At 38.0% G+C, this 16899-nt stretch overlaps 1 protein-coding gene across 2 annotated transcripts in view; it reads right to left on the bottom strand.

The window, feature by feature from the left end:
* Nucleotides 1-6663: 6663 nt before the first annotated feature.
* The window catches only part of LOC136374236 (transducin-like enhancer protein 4), a 104018-nt gene continuing 93782 nt past the window's right edge, over nt 6664-16899 (bottom strand). For both annotated transcript variants that reach the window (XM_066339537.1, XM_066339536.1), the window contains exons 15-20: nt 13576-13825; nt 12261-12508; nt 11232-11379; nt 10458-10608; nt 10055-10131; nt 6664-8384 (exon numbers count right to left, since the gene is read on the bottom strand). In XM_066339537.1, coding sequence (XP_066195634.1) covers nt 8277-8384; nt 10055-10131; nt 10458-10608; nt 11232-11379; nt 12261-12508; nt 13576-13825 — 982 coding nt within the window. In that variant the 3' untranslated portion in view covers nt 6664-8276. The remainder of the gene's footprint in view (nt 8385-10054; nt 10132-10457; nt 10609-11231; nt 11380-12260; nt 12509-13575; nt 13826-16899) is intronic.

Raw genomic sequence — 16899 nt, forward strand, 5'->3', positions numbered from 1 at the left:
AATATACAAACACTTGTTTCAGGATCAGAAATCTTCTTTTTACTAGGCATTGAAAAAAGAAATGACTGGTCTAGAGGCCAAGGTTAGTAAAATTCAGCCTGATGAGAGAAGGCTGCCCATGTCTCACACAGAACCATTTAGGTTTTGATACCATTTTCCCCTATGCTTCTTGACAGATAAGTGAAGGAACCCTCAGCAATCTTTGTCCTCAAACCACATCTCTCACAGCAGTGCACAGTAGCAGCCAGTACAACCAACTACACAGAGCTGTAATTATCTTGCCTTCCTCCTGTGTAGCCAAGATCTCTTCCCTCTCTTCTCCTTGAGGTTTTTCTGAGCAGCTTACAGCTATCAGTCCGTACAGCTGCAGTCTGGAACACTCCACTGAACCCAAGTGCTATGGACATGACCAGCAACAGGAAAAAAAAAGGAAAAACACTTCTGAATCTCCAAGCTCAAAATCCAAACACTTTTGACTTACAAGAGAAACCAGATCATCTGTCTGGGCTGATGGAGTACAGACCAGTGAGTCTAAGTAGGCCACAGCACACTGCATTGTTATGCTTGCATTATGCGCAGTTCTCTTTTCTACTATTGTTTTCAGAGAAGTAGTGGCATAATAAATAGACCTAGGGAGAACTGCTCATTTTTCAGCTGAACGCAAACACTGCAAAGCACATGTTTTCTGTTTGACAACCCTTCTCTTCAGCTCTCTTCAACCATCAAGCTTCTTTCAAAAATAAACCCCCTTCATTCCATTACGAGAATACATTCTTTTATATGCAGATCAAGCATTTAAGAAGGGCTGGGAGAGATTCACGAGCTATGGACACCAGTATCCTCCAATCACACACACATCTTCATAAACGTATCACTCTCAGTCTTAAAAGCAGTCTACTTTTTTCTGGTCATCTTTCCTATTCGAAAGCCATTGCCTGGTCATCTGCTCTTAACAGAGCCTCTTTAATTCCATGTTACACTGTTACAACGTGTTCTTCACTTTTTTGTGTGGGGGTTTTTTTTTGTTTGTTTTTTGGTGGGGTTTTTTTGTGTTTTTTGTTTGTTTGTTTTGTTTTTTGGGGGTTTTTTTGGGTTTTTTTGTTTTGTTTTGTTTTTGTTTTTTTTTTTTTTTTTAATTTGGTTTGAGGTTTTTTTTGTGGTCTTGTTTTGGTTTGGGTGTTTTTTTGTTTTGTTTTTTAGGTTTTTTTTGTTTGTTTGTTTGTGTTTTTTTGGTGATTTTTTGGTTTGGGGTTTCTTTGTGCTAGATTAATCTTTCAGTGTTAATACCACCACTTTTGATGAATAGACATTTGAGGTACTTTTAGACGCTATTTGTATCTGCTTTTGGTCTGCCACCCCAAAAGATTAAAAGGCGACAGGCTTTCCTTATGTGACACATTCTCCATCCTCTTTGTTTTTCCAGTCTGCCTGGTGAGGTACACTCTTCTCCCTGTCGGTCCCATTTTCAATTAATATCTTTGAACACAGGTGACCAGGTTTGTACTCACTATTCTAGGCAAGGTCTCACCAGTGCCTTGTATAATGAATGGCAGCAATACTTCCCTATTTCTGCAGCAAATGCCTCTCCAGACACATCCTATATCACATTTGTCTTTTTCATGGCTGTCTCCCACTGGCGCATTGAGCCTACCTAGAACTCCTAGCTGCTTCTTCTCCCCCTCTGTCATTTCCAGATGATGAGCACCTGTGAAACCTGGTAAAGCAGAAGGGTCAGCTGCACAGAGGACTGCTCCTACTGCATCTCTTTATTTAAGACTGCTCAGAGAAAGGAGGAGGCATAAGTGAGTCTGTAACAGCTGTCACAGCAGTTGTTACAGCCAGCGAAATCCTGTGAATGTTTCCCATTCCAATTCACTGAGCAACCCCTGAGAGCAGGACCAAGCCACAAGCAAGAGCATCTTTGGAGCACTGAACTCCAGCTTCAGGAAGGTTCTCAGCGGGGGAGGAAGAAGTGAGAAAATATCACTGGAGTCACACACAACCTGCAAGAAACCCTAAAACTGATATGATGCAGAAAAGCTATTATAATTATTCTTAAAATCTTGGATGAAAAAAGCTAATTTGCAATGGAGGTGGGAATTTTTTTATTCAGGCAAAGACATGTGCAGAGGTAAATGGGAGGATGGTATTAAATTGCTTTAAAAATATATTTTCATTGAAATATTAACATCGTTGCTCACATGAGATTATAAAATGAGCAGATTTTTTTCCGATAATATTGCTTCATGTGCTGGAGATGAGAAAGTCTGGTAACTATCCTCATTCTTTCGGCCACTGTTTTTTTTATTAGGTGGCCAGACACAGCATCATTAATATCACAAGAGGATTCATGCTTATTTATTCTAAAATGAGTGCAGATTGGACTTCATACCTAATACTTTAAAGCCATGCTGAAACACAAGATAGTCTACGATCTTTGTATCATATATTTTAGGGGTTTTTTCTCCCCACTCTAGCAGAAGACTGACAGTTTATAACACAGCAGTGTGACTGCCTCATTTGCACATTTACGGTGCTTGATAAGGAGTTGAAATGCTTGATTCCCCAAAGGTCCTCCTTGTTCTTTTCCCAACAGAAAATGCCTCCCTATATTTCAATACAGCTGTGACAAATTTTTCAAAATAATGGATAGCTAGCCTTTAGATAATGCCTTTTGTGAAGAACATAAAAACACTTTACACAGGGCTCATGCAAATCATTTCACTAGGTGTCAGGCAGCACAGAGCACAGGCTGGAATCAGAAGCGGAGCAATGCATTCCACATACCACTCTTGCCCATAGTCTTGGGACAAGTGGTGTCCTTAATTACCATTTTTTCATCAAATGTGTCCTAAATTACAGTTAAAACAAACAAACAAACAAACAAAACCAACAAAAAAACCCCACCCCCCCCACACAACCAAAAAAAAGAGCACCAAAAAAAAAAACCAAGACAGAATTGCTGAAACTCCTTACAGCTGAACCTCTAAGCCATACTGGACAAACAGCACATTAAAACATGCAGCTAAATTCCATATTGCTTTTGCTCAGGAAATGAGCTAACACCTTTGTCCACCAAATCAAACTATTTTCCTTCAATGTTAATAGCATTCTCTAAACCCAAACTTGTAATAGCAGCCGTATCACCTATTCTCATTTATACCATTACTGTGGACTTTGTTACTGGACATTTGTTATAACATTCTTAAAGTATAATGACAATAAACCCAAGAAAATTACTTCTTCATGCACTAGCTTCGGGGTATTTTTTAAAGACAGATTTAATTGAAAGGTAAAGATTAGCTCAAAATTCTTCCACCCCTTCTTTTATTTGAATATGAAAAGAAAGTGGAATACAGATGCTTACCTTGATATGACATTAAAAGACAGTTTGGGTCCTTAAAATTACTGTAGAACAGCAGATTTTTTTTTATTTTTTTTTTAAATCCTTAAATATTTGTACTTACTGATTGTAACCTCCAGATGCATTTTAACATTCTGGGGTAATCACCTAGGTCCAAACCACAGATGCAGAAGTAACCATTAGACAGTTCCTCCCCTTAACTTATACACTGTGCATATGTTATCACAGGTTAATCTCTCCTAAAACAAGGAAAAATTTATTTCTGCAATGTTTTAGAACATAACCATGTGAATTCGAAGTGACCCCACAGAAGAGCTTCTTTGCACTCCTTGGCAGGTTTATGGACATGTTGTAAATGTCAGACTACACCATTTTTAATAATAAAAAAAGACACTATAATACTGTTTCCTTGTAACTGGGACAGAAAATCATTTGGTAAGAGTAAGAACATTTATTGGTTTTGACATAAAAATTTCTTGCTGTGCAGTGGAAATGCTGTAGTCCAAATACTGGAAGAAACGTGAAATCTCAAGGGCTATGTTCAGTAACTCTTGGTTCAAAAGCAGACGTGGCAGGTGCATTATTTAAGAGCTTGTCAGAGATGATCTTCTACAGCACACCACTCCAGGATTCATCTCCTGCTATGTCTGGGAAGGGGATTCTCATGCAAGTGTATGGCAGAACTGGCTGCCTGCACATCAAACCCAAACTGCTCAACCCTCATCAACACCACTGTGCTCACTGCAAAACGTTAGATTCAGAAAAGGTCTCCAGTACTGAAGGCAACTACCCTCCTACATACCATGTGAGAACAGCTCTTTGGATTAGCTGTTCAGAGTGCATTTGCCCTGAAAAATCCAAAGTAGCATTTTTCTCACTAGCCATAGTTGATGTTCTAAAGCGTTTTTGTACTACTGTATACAGTGTTAATTTGGTGCCACAAAGACATAGTATATTCAACATAAATGAGAATCAGTGCAGCACATGTTCTGCTTTGCATTTCTTGACTCCTGCACATACAGAAACTGAAGTTAATTTTATTTTATTCTATTGTATTCTACTTTATACTTTTATTTCATTTTGCTTTAATTTTCTCTCACAACATGAATCATTGAGTAGAAGCTAGTCACATCAGGATTTCAGTTGGAATGATCAGAAATAAATAGGGTAGTAACAGAAGAAGCATTTATTTATGCCAAGGACCTAGCATGTTTTTGAAGAATATAGTCCAGGAATATGTAGACCTGAATGGCTACTTTCTTGGTTCTCCCACACACCTATCAACATTTCAGGAAGAAGAAATTTTGTATTTTCTTCAGATGCCAGAGTTCAACGCAATACACAAAATCCAACTTGAACTATTCCAGAACCAATTTGAACTATTCCAGAACAAACTTAAAATCCCTCATACATGAAAAAACATGGCTAGTGAAGTAAATCTTATTTTCTTTTTATGTAATGGAAGTGCTTAAGAAACAGGAGAGAGAAATCACTTATGGCTAAAAACAAACAGAGAAATATAATTTAAAATTGTGCATCTTTAGAAAACTCTGGTTTGATAGGAAGTGTTCCCTTTAAATGTACCTATACTGGCCCATCAGAAAAGATATAAAAATGAAAAGAAATTTCTTTCTTAATCAGTCACTGTACTAAGTAAGTTTTGAGAAGGGAAGAATACAGAGTAAGAGATGGTTGCACCTTGAATTTGGAGTATGCAAACACAACAGCATCAAAACGCTTTACAAAAAAAAGTGCTGTGGAGTTGCAAACAAAACTAATGAATGAAAAAGGAAGGTGACCCTACATATGCATAACTGAAAAACATAAAGTAGCTTTGTACCATCTCTCACTTGCACTCAGCCCTGAAGGGGAAAAAATTAGGACAACTACACATTTAACTGCAGTAATCCTGGATTAAAACATTTGATTCCTACACTGCTTACAAGCCATCAATACAAACATTAATAAGCAGATATACAGCAGGCTGCTTCAGAAGTATATTACCTTGCTGTCAAAACTATCTCTGTTAAAAAATCCAAGTGTATGCAATGTTTCATTCTTTTTCAAGGAATGCTTTATCTTGGATGTTTTAAGTAATCTCATGCCTGAACTACTATATAAAAACACAACACCCTCTTTAAGTGTTAAGCAGGTGGTTTCTCTTTTATTTAGTAAATGGTGTCCACCATAGCATTTCATATTTTTGAATGGCTTTGAAAAGGTTTCTCCAATATGTTTTAACCAGCAAATTCTATTTCTTCAGAGTAAAAAGAGTAATTTTTAACAGAAGGTATCTGTACCATGTTTACTTTTATGGAGCATTTTTGTGTTAGGTAGCACAGAACCTTAGTATGAGTGAAACCTTACATTATTCTGGGGGACATCTGGAAAACTCTTCACCATTGACCCTAAGGAACTGATAGTTCTGAGAGAAACTTGCCTCTACACTCCCCTCCATCAAGCATCAACAATTACTCAGAGCACAAGTGAACAACTTCAACTTATGTCTTGTGTTGACATTTCAAGAAAACCCAAAATATTTCTAAGCTTGGGTTCATGTACCAGCAGTCACCACGGGCTGTCACCACATGACAGACTTGCATGTTTGGGGTAGGGATTTCCACCATGCACAGCATCATTTCAGAAATGGGTTACAAAGCAACAAAATACAAATTTTCCTTTGGATATTTTTCCATTTCCTTTTTTTCTATTACAGACAGCATAACTCCTCCCTCTGCCACTCCTCCCAGCAGTGCATTAATTAATTTTCCCTACCTTACTTTTACTTGTGTTCCTTAACGTCATGGAAGCTGGGCTAAATCCTTGATCTAAACCCAAACGTCAGTGGGAGATGTCTGCCTGTGAGAGCAAACAGACTTCAGGCCCAGATGAGGAAACCCTGATGTCATGCTGCAGTGCAACAGCGCTCCCAAATCCTACCGAGCTCTACATACTCACTAGGCATATGAGCAGTAATGGTCCTCAAATTCACTCTCTCCCAAGTTATGGGACAACACAGGTATGTCAGACGGGAGACCACAAAACTGGGACGTGGCAAACTCTTAGGTGACAGGCAAAGTCTGATGACTCCAAGTGTTCAGAATCAGCGCAGTCACGTAACTTAAGAAACTATAAATTCACAGCTTTCACTATCTCATAGAAACTACATTGTGTTTCAGTGTCAAAACCACAAGTATCTGTAGTGGTATGTTCCATGACTGAAAAGCTGCACGTGTGACTGAGATAATCACACACACAACGAGGGAGGGGAGGAAAAAAAAAAAAAAGAAAAATGCATCTTAGAAGTTACTTATGTTTAATGCTTAAAAGTCTGAATGCACAAACAATAATCTACCATTATAGAAGTACTGGTGGTCAATACAATGCATTAGAACTATGTACAATGACACAGTTTAGTATCAAAATCTTTCTACAATGTAGAGTATTACGAAACTGTTAATGACATCAAACACTAAGCACTTAAGACACCATTTTTTTGCTACCACATTTGGAACTTCAATAAACAGTCCATTTTAACTTGCAGCATCAATCCATTTCTAGTATGAAATTAAGTAATTTTCTACTTATACAATAAGATTTATCTACACGGGTCTCTTGATTTTGATCCATAGCAGCAAAGGCACTGTACATCAGCAGATCCACAGACTTAAAGATTTTTTTTAAAGCATTCAAAAGAAAAATGTCACAGATCATAGTTTAACAGCAACAACAACAACATAAAAAGATAACACGTTGTCTCTGGCACAATGGCTCAGTCTGCGTCCGTTTTAGGGACATCCAATCAAGACTTGGACTGAACTGCTGGCGAACAAAGCAAGTCCTTATCCCAATGAGAATCCATTCCTTTTTGTATGTCGGAATGAGTGCTCTTGTAAATCCTACCTCAGAGGTCATTGCTTTTGTAGTTTGTATATTGGTAGGCATCCATTCTTATTTCAGTGCAGTTTCCAAAGAACATATCAAATATTTTTCATAATCTCTTGTAATTGAAAAATTGCCCAAAGACACATATCCCCATTTTCAAGGAAACATTGCAAAAGTTTCCAGAAGTAACAAAGGTGATTCTTTGAGGCAACTTATTGTACTCTCTACAATATAACAAAGAGAGGTGTTTATATTAAAAAACCTAGCTTGACACCTAAAATGCTTTATGTTTATCAACTGAAAAGCATTGAGAACAAATCTGTACACAAGATGCTATATTAACATTGCAAATATATAAATTAGCACATTCTTACTTAAAGTGAATTTAATTTAGATGTGAACTGAATTTGCCATTCATCACAGGCATGTAGATCACTGGCTACAGTTTGCAATTTCCTAAGTTTCCAAGACTGTCTAAAGTAGTTAAGATACAGCATCTTCCCACCAAATAATTATACTGTAGTAACACTTAGAGGTCTCATCCAAGAACAGGACTAAAAAATATAACAAAGTTTATTTTTTTAAATAGAAACTACAAGTCTATTTAGTGTAATTTTAACTATCTCCTGAACATCCTTCTCCAGGATCCCCAATTTATCCACCTGCAAAAACACAAGTATATGATGAAACTTTTAAACTAAAGCCGGGCCAGACAGCTTTATTTAGTCAGTTCATTGTTAGAAAGACTTCTTTAAACAAAATAAATACATTACAGCTATAATACATAATTAAAGAGTCAAGGTCACCATTAAGTTTGCTTATTCCATCTTCTTCCAAGTAGATATCTGACAATTTGGTATCACAAGTTCTTAATGAACATTCACAAATCAATAGCCAGTTAAGAAAGTAAAAATAAATCCTACAACTGTGATGAGCATTTAAGTTTTCAGTTTAAAACAAAAAGAAAAAAAAAGAATATACAGCAAAGTGCTAGGAGAAGGAGTTCTGTCTGCATTCAGATTTGTCTCTAATAAATAACTTCATAGACTGTAGCTTTCTTGTCCCCAGAGCCAGTGACAATGTATTTGTCATCCACAGAGATATCACAGCTAAGCACAGATGAGGATTCTTTGGACTACAAGGAAAAAAAAAAAGGAAAGAGAAAATTACATCTTTCCAATCTTTCAATCCTGAAGGGCTTGAAGATTAATTGGAAGACTTTATAGATAGGGAATACATGAAAAGCTCATTAAAGTATCAGAACCATAGCAGCAATTTTTTTAAAAATACTTTTGTTCCACAAAAAGATCTACTGTAAAACGAAGCAGTGGTAGAAAGGGAAGTGAATATTATGGACCTATAGGTAATCTACCAATCTAACAAACAGAAGTAGTCCTTTCTGTATAATTTACAAGGAATGAGCATTCATAAATATTTTATTAATTTGATTTGCATAAAAATGAATGAAAACCCATCTTCTTCCCATTTCTTTTGTTGTAAACAAAAAATTCACAGAGAGAAACACTTCAAAGCCCTACCTTCCCACAGGTATGAAACAAAGATACTCCACAGAAATAACTGTCTCTCTTTTCACTACTTCCCCACTACAAAAAGACAAAAGCTTTGTACAAAGGACTTTACATTATCACAGAGCATGCAAGCAGAAAAAGACACCTTGGTGGAACAGGGGAACAGGATACACAAGTGTGTAGGAACTGTATGAGACACAGGATAGAGCAGGTTGAAGTAGCTCTGTCTCTTCTGGCTTTGCTGCCTTTTCTAAGACGAAGTGTATGCACTGTCACACTTACCTTGCTGTTTCAGCGCATGTTTTCTTTACATAATATATGTCCACATCATTTTCTGCCCATTACCACAAGAACTAAACACTTCCCAGTCACGCTGTGTTGCAGCAAAAACATCTCTGTTCACTGCACTAGAAGTTTCCTTATCTACCCTCTGTAAGAAAGCTGTACTGGAGTTTTTAACATCACTTTTAAGGGGGATCTGCTCTTGTCAGGATGATTTGGGCTGCCTGTGGGGGTCGGTTCTAGAAAGGAATAGTCTCTACTAGGAAAACTTAGACCCCCACCTTTCTCAAGGTAATATATCCCCATCATACCAAGGTAAACTGCACTGTCTCCAAATGTGGAGACATGGCAGGCATCAGTACACATGAGACTGGTAATTTAAACTAGAGTCAGTCAAACAGTTAAATTAAAAAAAAAAAAATTCCCAACCTAGAGGTGCCTGCAGGTGAAAGAAAGGAACGACATGCCAAAAATTCCAGTCTTCTATAGTGGCACTGAAATGCCATTAAAACTGGGCACAGATGGACTATAGATAGGTTTCAGCTTCCAGTAACATTTCAATGGGCCCCTCCATACAGCCTCAGTTTTCAGCTCAGGAGTCTGCTGGTCCAATCCCTCAACACACCTCATCCAAGAAAAATACACATGCTGAATATGACTTTCACTGGTTTAGCTACATTTTGGACCTTCAGTGAATGTTCACTGACATGATCTGGGTACTGTATTTCACCAATATGCAGAAGAAGGTGAGAAAGGAGGTTATTAAGAACAACTTTGGATTAACGGGCTACTTTACTGTTAGAGCTAAATAAGTGAAATAGTAGAAAGGACTAAAGCATTTCTTTCTTTCTCTAATTACAGACAAACTCTTTAAGGACTACAGTAATTAGATGCATATCCACCTGAAAACTGCTTAGACTACTGACAGACCCTAATATGTGCAGCTCTACTGCACTGCAATGTATGTGGAAAATAGCTTTTAGGAGATTATTACCTGGAATATACTGGCTCCATAAGGTGTTCTCCAAGCATTAAGAAGATTATCTTTTCCAGTGCTTACAAACCATTTGCCTGCAACAGATTGTTTAAATGTTATTGCTGCATTTTGTTTCCAAGGAATACACCCCAAGAAACAGATGATCATAACAACAAAGCATTCACACATATCCAAAGAACAGTAACATTTTCATCCAGTTGCACTATGATGTTCCATCACAAAATAAGCAGTACGTAGAAAAAAAGCAGTCAGAGTGTTTTAAATAACCTTAATACTTAAATTTAATATCTAATTTTTAACTATACTTCTGTAGTTAATAACTATATTGCACTTCCATTTAAAGGTAACCTTAAAAGAATTTTTCATGAAGGAAAACACTGATATAGAAAGATTTGCCTACCACAGTGAGCAAACTTGAGTGACAACACACAGCTCTCATGAAGATGCAGCTGATACTTGTCCGGCTTAGTAACGTGCAGCACCTCGACATTGCTGTTCTCCATTCCTACTGCCAACCACTCACCAGTTGGACAATAGCCCAGTGAGAAGATCTGTAATTAGCACAGCACATGCTTCAATCACTAAAGGAATGAGCTTGAGATATTCAAAACTGACCCTTGCTCACTGTTAGCACTGTGCAAACTCACATTTTTGGTCTACTGCAGTTTTAAAAACATGATAATCCAATTAGTACAGTAATCAGGATAAATTAGTTCATGCAAACACAGCTAAAAAACTATGCTATTAAATGCTATCAAAACTTCAATAGTGAAGTACTGAATTAAAATATAAAAGTTAATGTCCAAGCTTATCTGACAGCATTTAAAAATATTTTCATAAAATATTTTTGAACTTGAATCTACAGTAATGGGAACAGATTGCAGAGAGGAACACTTTAATCTGGCACTTGTTTTATAAAACCTATTCTCCCTTACTCTCATGGGAGAGGTACTAATCTGTCAAACAGTCATAATCCAGATAGACATTTAGCTGCCACAAGAGGAAAAAAAAAATCAAAAATGAGAGTATGGAATAGGAGGCTAAGTGAGAAACTCTTTGGAGTTCTCTTTGAGACTGCTTTTTTTGGCTTATAAAGGAGAAAAAAAATTTAAGTGTTTGTTTTAAAAAACCATGAGAAAATCTTGTTAGCATGCCAAAGGTTCTGAAATTGAACCTGTGATGTGAAGTCATGTTGCTGTAGCTGTCTCCCTTCTCTGAGATCCCAGGATCTGACTGTATTGTCCAGACCTCCTGTCCATAATTTGGTGCCATCATTAGAAATATCAATACAGCTTGCTCCATCTGTGTGGCCCTGAAATTGCCTGAAAATATTAAAAGGAGATCAGTACATTCTGAGCAAAAATACAATATAAATTCTTTCAGTCCCTGAGTTGTAAATTAAGAGTCCAACAGCAACCCCAGGTTAACACAAACTCTGGGACAATCATATGAGTTTTGTGATGAATGGATGATGCAATCAGGCCAGGCAGCTAATTTGATTTCAAAAAGAACACTTTAGGAGTCAGGTACTCTGGAAGTCTTTGCTGCTGGCTGTGTGATACCCACTACTCAACTTAAAATAGTCATTTCCCCCAGAAGACTGTAGCATGATCAGCAAAATTACCTTCGTTTAAGAAAAATGTGCAGGTCACTGAAGTTAAAAAAGAGAAGTCTAAATGGTAACATCAGGTAGTAAAAGCTTGACTTTACATGCAACACTGATACCACATGTAACAACACATATACAATGCAGCGCACAGAGAAACTCTGCATGACCAGCTCTTAACTTACTATGTATCAGTGTTGAGCACCAACCCATACTCATGAAAGCTTAAGTCTGCAATGCAATAATTTACACATATGTTTACCCAAGACATATATGCTGGATCTCTGATCAGAGAATAGAGTGAGAGCAGTGTATTTGCACATAAACAAAGAAAAGCATCTGTTCAAGGAATCTACAGCAGTATTGACATCTGCTTATATTTAGGGAACTATAGTTATGGGCTGATCAAAAGGCCTGGAACTATGAAACTCTCAAAACCTATAAAAATACCTTTTGTCAAGGTATTACCATGGCTATGCTGAAAAACAAAACACTAGAAACATCTATATGCAGAGAAAAGAGAATACACATGCAAAAGCACGTTTATGGCAGTATCTAAATAATTCTTCACTATCTGATCCCGTTTGGTCAACTTACCTTACTAAAGTCTGATTATGCAGATCCCACACTGCAATGTTGCCATCACTACAGCAAGAGAAGCAGACCTTGGAATCAGGGCTGATAGCTAGGGCATAGCAGGCTGGAGCAGAAGATGTCAGCTCTGCCTTGATGCGAGGAGTTGGAGCTGCCAGGTCCCAAATGGATAACGTGCTGGCTTCCCCACCAACAATCAGGGTGCGGCCGTCAGGGAGCAATCTGCAGGAACGGATGTAGTTGTCTCTGTTCTATGGAGACAGAAGCCATCAAGAGATTACTCATGAGGAAAGAAAACAGCATTAACATGAGAGCAGAAATCCATAAAAGTATTGTATTCCCTCCTGGTTTTAATGAGCCATTTATACGTATGACAATGATAAAGTGTATTAATGCCAGAAAATTATATGACATTAGGGAAGTACTTCAACTTGATCTACAAAATTCAGTAGTGAGAGATATTTAATCTTAATTAGCATCAAAACGCAAAGACCTGAACCCAGCCCAAAACAATTCAAGATAGCTGAATTTGACAGCTGGTGTAGAAAGTTGTATTTTCATACTCTGTTTATTTCAGCACATTACCCTCTCAGCATGGGGGAGTGCCAAATTCCCTGCACACTTTCTCCCTTCCCATTCCAGTGAGACATGCTGCCACCATCTAGGAGATGTCAGAGGGAAATATTTGGGCAATTTTCCTCATTTGTGTAGCAGCTTGTGTAGCAATTCATTGTAAGTCTACACATGCTGCACAGCTCTCATTTTACTGCCTCTGTAACAAGCAGCAACATCTCACCAAGAACTGGTAAATGACAAGAGAAAAGCTGCTAACAATAGTTCATCCTGTTAGCACATTCAAATAATTTGTGAATAACACTCAAGGATATTTTTAATTGCCACATTAAGACAGGTCAGTGCATTCATACACATACACAGACATAAAATACGTGACACAGTCTCCAAACATTCTTGGAGAATACAGCTGCAAGACAGCAATTTTTTAGCATGATAGGGTATCAACAAGCTGTAAAATTGCCAGCAAATGTCAAAGTTTATAAACAATATTTGCTGTGCTGTCTTTGATCTTTCCTCCTACCACGATTTAAGGATATTAAAAATGTTTTGACTCATTGTGGGGGATAAAAACCCACAAGTACAGTGAGGAACATACTTAAACCTCAGTTCTAATAGAAACAACAAAATTACAAATGGAATACCAACCTGTGATACCACAATAGAAATCAAATGCCCGCTTGCTCTTTACACCTTAGTGGAATCACTGCAATCTCAACACAACATCCTCTCTCCTTTCACCTACCAGGCAGTCCAGCTGAGAGACAGGACTCTTGTTGCCAGGATGGCTGATGTCCCAGACCTTGACACAGCCCTTCCCACCTGTGTACACATGTCTTGTGGGGTTGCTGATGGTAACTGCACACACAACTTCCCCGTGGTTCAGGGTGTTGATCTGACGGGCATGGCGAGGGATTCCTGGACCGATGAGGGCATCAGGAGGGAAGGGAACTGGCTGCATCTGACCATCTGCACTTACATGAAATGAGTAAGCTCTGAGGGGAAAGAAATTAAAGGGGTGATTTAAAGAGTTTTACTTCAAGTCTGCTTAAACAGAATCAAAGATGTGCTTTCACTGCAGGCATTCAGGTTGTACCCTCAGCTCAATTTTTTCACAGATATTTCACAGAATATTCTGAGCTGGAAGGGACCCTCAAGGATTGTGGGGTCCGACCCTTAAGTGAAGGGCCATATGGGGAATGAATACATGACCTGGGTGTTATTAGTGCCATGCTCTACTCAACTGGGCTAATACCAGGTATTTTAATCACGTAAGGAAACAACGTTTATTTATCTATAGCATGGCCCTCAAAGCACAAACATGCTCAGCTTTTAATGTGAAAAGTCAAGCACCAATCAAATGAGATTTTACAACCCACATTATGATGATTTCTGGCATGAGTGAGGCTATATTACACCACCCTTAATTTTGGATGGGGATCTCACTGCATGAAGAGAAGGGAAGGAAGGTTGGGTCAGGGCCCCTTGGAAGGCAGAAATCATTGGCTGGTGACTGTCAGAGCATGGTGAGTAGCTGCATGCCAGGGGACATTTGGCTGCTTGCTTTACTGATTCTTATGTCCAGCTTCAGTTGGACTGCTGCCAATGTGGGTCCCAGAGCCCCTTGAGCAAAACTGCTCAGCGCTGTACCTAAGGGTGCAGTGAAACTTCCACCAAAACTGAGGAGGTTAAATCCTGAAGGTGCAGTTTTTGACAGCTGACATGACAGACCAGCAAAAATGCACTGCAATGGAATTTCAAGTTTTGTGGGTTGTTTTGGGTTGGGGTGGTTTTTGGTTTTTTTGGTTGGTTTTTTTTTGTTGTTTTTTTTTGGTTTGGTTTTGTTTTGTTGTGGGTTTTTTTGGGTTTTTTTGTTTGTTTTTTGTTTGTTTGTGGGTTTTTTTTTGTGGACTTGACAGATCCAAATTTCTCTTGCCAAAATAAGGCCTCTCACTGAGAAGGAATCTGTTCTGTGATTGTCACTTATGCCACCTGTGAATAACCTATTAACAGCTTTATCTCAAAGTATTTTCCAGGGAGAACAGTTAGGCTGTGAAATTGCCTTGTTCTGAGATGCTACTGATACATCACATCTATTACAAGAGCACAACATTTTCAAGAGGGTTTGGTTTACCTATACATACCAAGGTATGCTTAATGGAAGGCTTTAATTTTCTTACATATAAAAAATCATCATAGTGCTCATGGAAAATCCATTGTCACAATGGTGGGATAACAAGAGCTCACAATAAAATTGTTTCATGAGAATACTTTCTAAGTTCACTTCCTTAATTGATACTTTGAAGTGACTAAAGAAGGCAGTATTCCACAATTAAACTACTGAATTTGTCATTTAAGATTCATAATGCATTTACACTGGATCAGTAATTTTCAGGACAAAACGCATTAGCTATCTTTCAGTATTTATATACTGTACAATACTCAAGAGTTGATACAATACCAAAGTGAAAGAGAGTTATTAGGGGCCAGATCCTGAATGTACCACATGCTGCCCACTCCATTTCAGGACACTCAATAGTGCTGAGAAGTCACACACATTTCCCTCTAAGGTAATGAGCAAATGAGAAAATAACAATCTTGGAAGATATGACAACTATCACATTCAAGACAAATTAATTATAATTGTGCAAAAAGAATCGCAGATTTTAAAAGTTTTAAGCCCTCTGGTAGACAGTTCTATTTAAATGTTTAAAATAGACATCAACAGACTAACAAAATTTTAAAATCTTGGAAATATACCAGAATTGAAATTACTTGATTTCAGTTCACCTTGTGTTTTATTCCTCTTAATTTTAATGGAAGTAAGATAGGGAAGTCTTTCAACTCCTGCAATTGCCATTTCTCTCACCACAGCAAGCAAAGCCTAGTAGATCCAGAGACACTTCTTTCCAGGTGACTGACTCCATCAGGGATGAACTTAAATCCATTGAGCATTTGAAAATTACATCAAGACATTTTTTAGAGCCCACTGTATATAATGGATGAAGATCTGTGCCACACAGAATTTTTAATGCAAACAGCTGGTCTACAAGCTGGTGTACATCAATTTCCATACCTGCCCCATGCATTCACCTAGAAGAGTGGCACAACTAGCAGAAAAGTAAATTAAAGTGGTTACCAGTGTGCGACGCCTGAGAGATCTGGACCTGGCTCATGATTTGTGTGACGTGTGTACATGAGGAGTCATGGGCACTAGGCCTGATCACTTATCACCTGATGCTGTTAAACCTGTGTGTCTGCAAGCTCACTGGCAAGTAAGTGTATGCATTTACTCACACAAATCCAAATGTGTGACTAACCCCAACCACTCCTACACAAACATGTTCACACATAAAAGAGCTTGAGAAGGACTGGCACAAACACCGCTTGACCATCAAACTCTCCCGTATGAACTGGTCATAATCTCCCAGAAGTGTGACAAGGAAGTGGAACTGGATGAACCTTAAAGAAAATCTGGATCAATATGGTTTGTGTAGGTGCTTTAGTTTTTCTCCTTTCTACCTCAAGAGGAATGTGAGCAGAGAGTTATTTGTCTCTGCAATTCTTCCAAGGCTCACAACACAAAAAGCCTGGTGAAGCAGATCACATTATACAGGTCAGCTCCATCAACGATGAATCTGAATATTATCGTAAAATAATTCTTTCAGTATTTTCAATCAAACAAAACATTTCAGTATTCATTTTTCTGCACACAGCTGCTAAGCTTGCAAATAACTGCAAGGCTTTTGTGAACAAAGAAATAATTTTTTTAAGCTGAGAAGCAGAGTACAGTGGAGATGGAAAGCTGAGATCCCATTCCAGCGCGTACTTCCATAAACAACCAAGTTCATCACCTTTTGAAGTTCATCTCCTTTTCCCATTTATTTCTGTCTCCTTTACTTTGTATCACTTTGTCCATGTCAACTGCTATTAGTCTTTGAAACAAATTTACAAACGCAGCTTTAAGATTACACAGTGATTCTCCTGCTCTTGCTGAGTATCTATACTTATTTCTATTCACACAATTGCTTTCAGCAGCTAAGGGGAATTCCAACCAGCAAGGGAACAT

The sequence above is a fragment of the Sylvia atricapilla genome, chromosome Z (assembly GCF_009819655.1).
Source record: "Sylvia atricapilla isolate bSylAtr1 chromosome Z, bSylAtr1.pri, whole genome shotgun sequence".
Classification (NCBI taxonomy): domain Eukaryota; kingdom Metazoa; phylum Chordata; class Aves; order Passeriformes; family Sylviidae; genus Sylvia; species Sylvia atricapilla.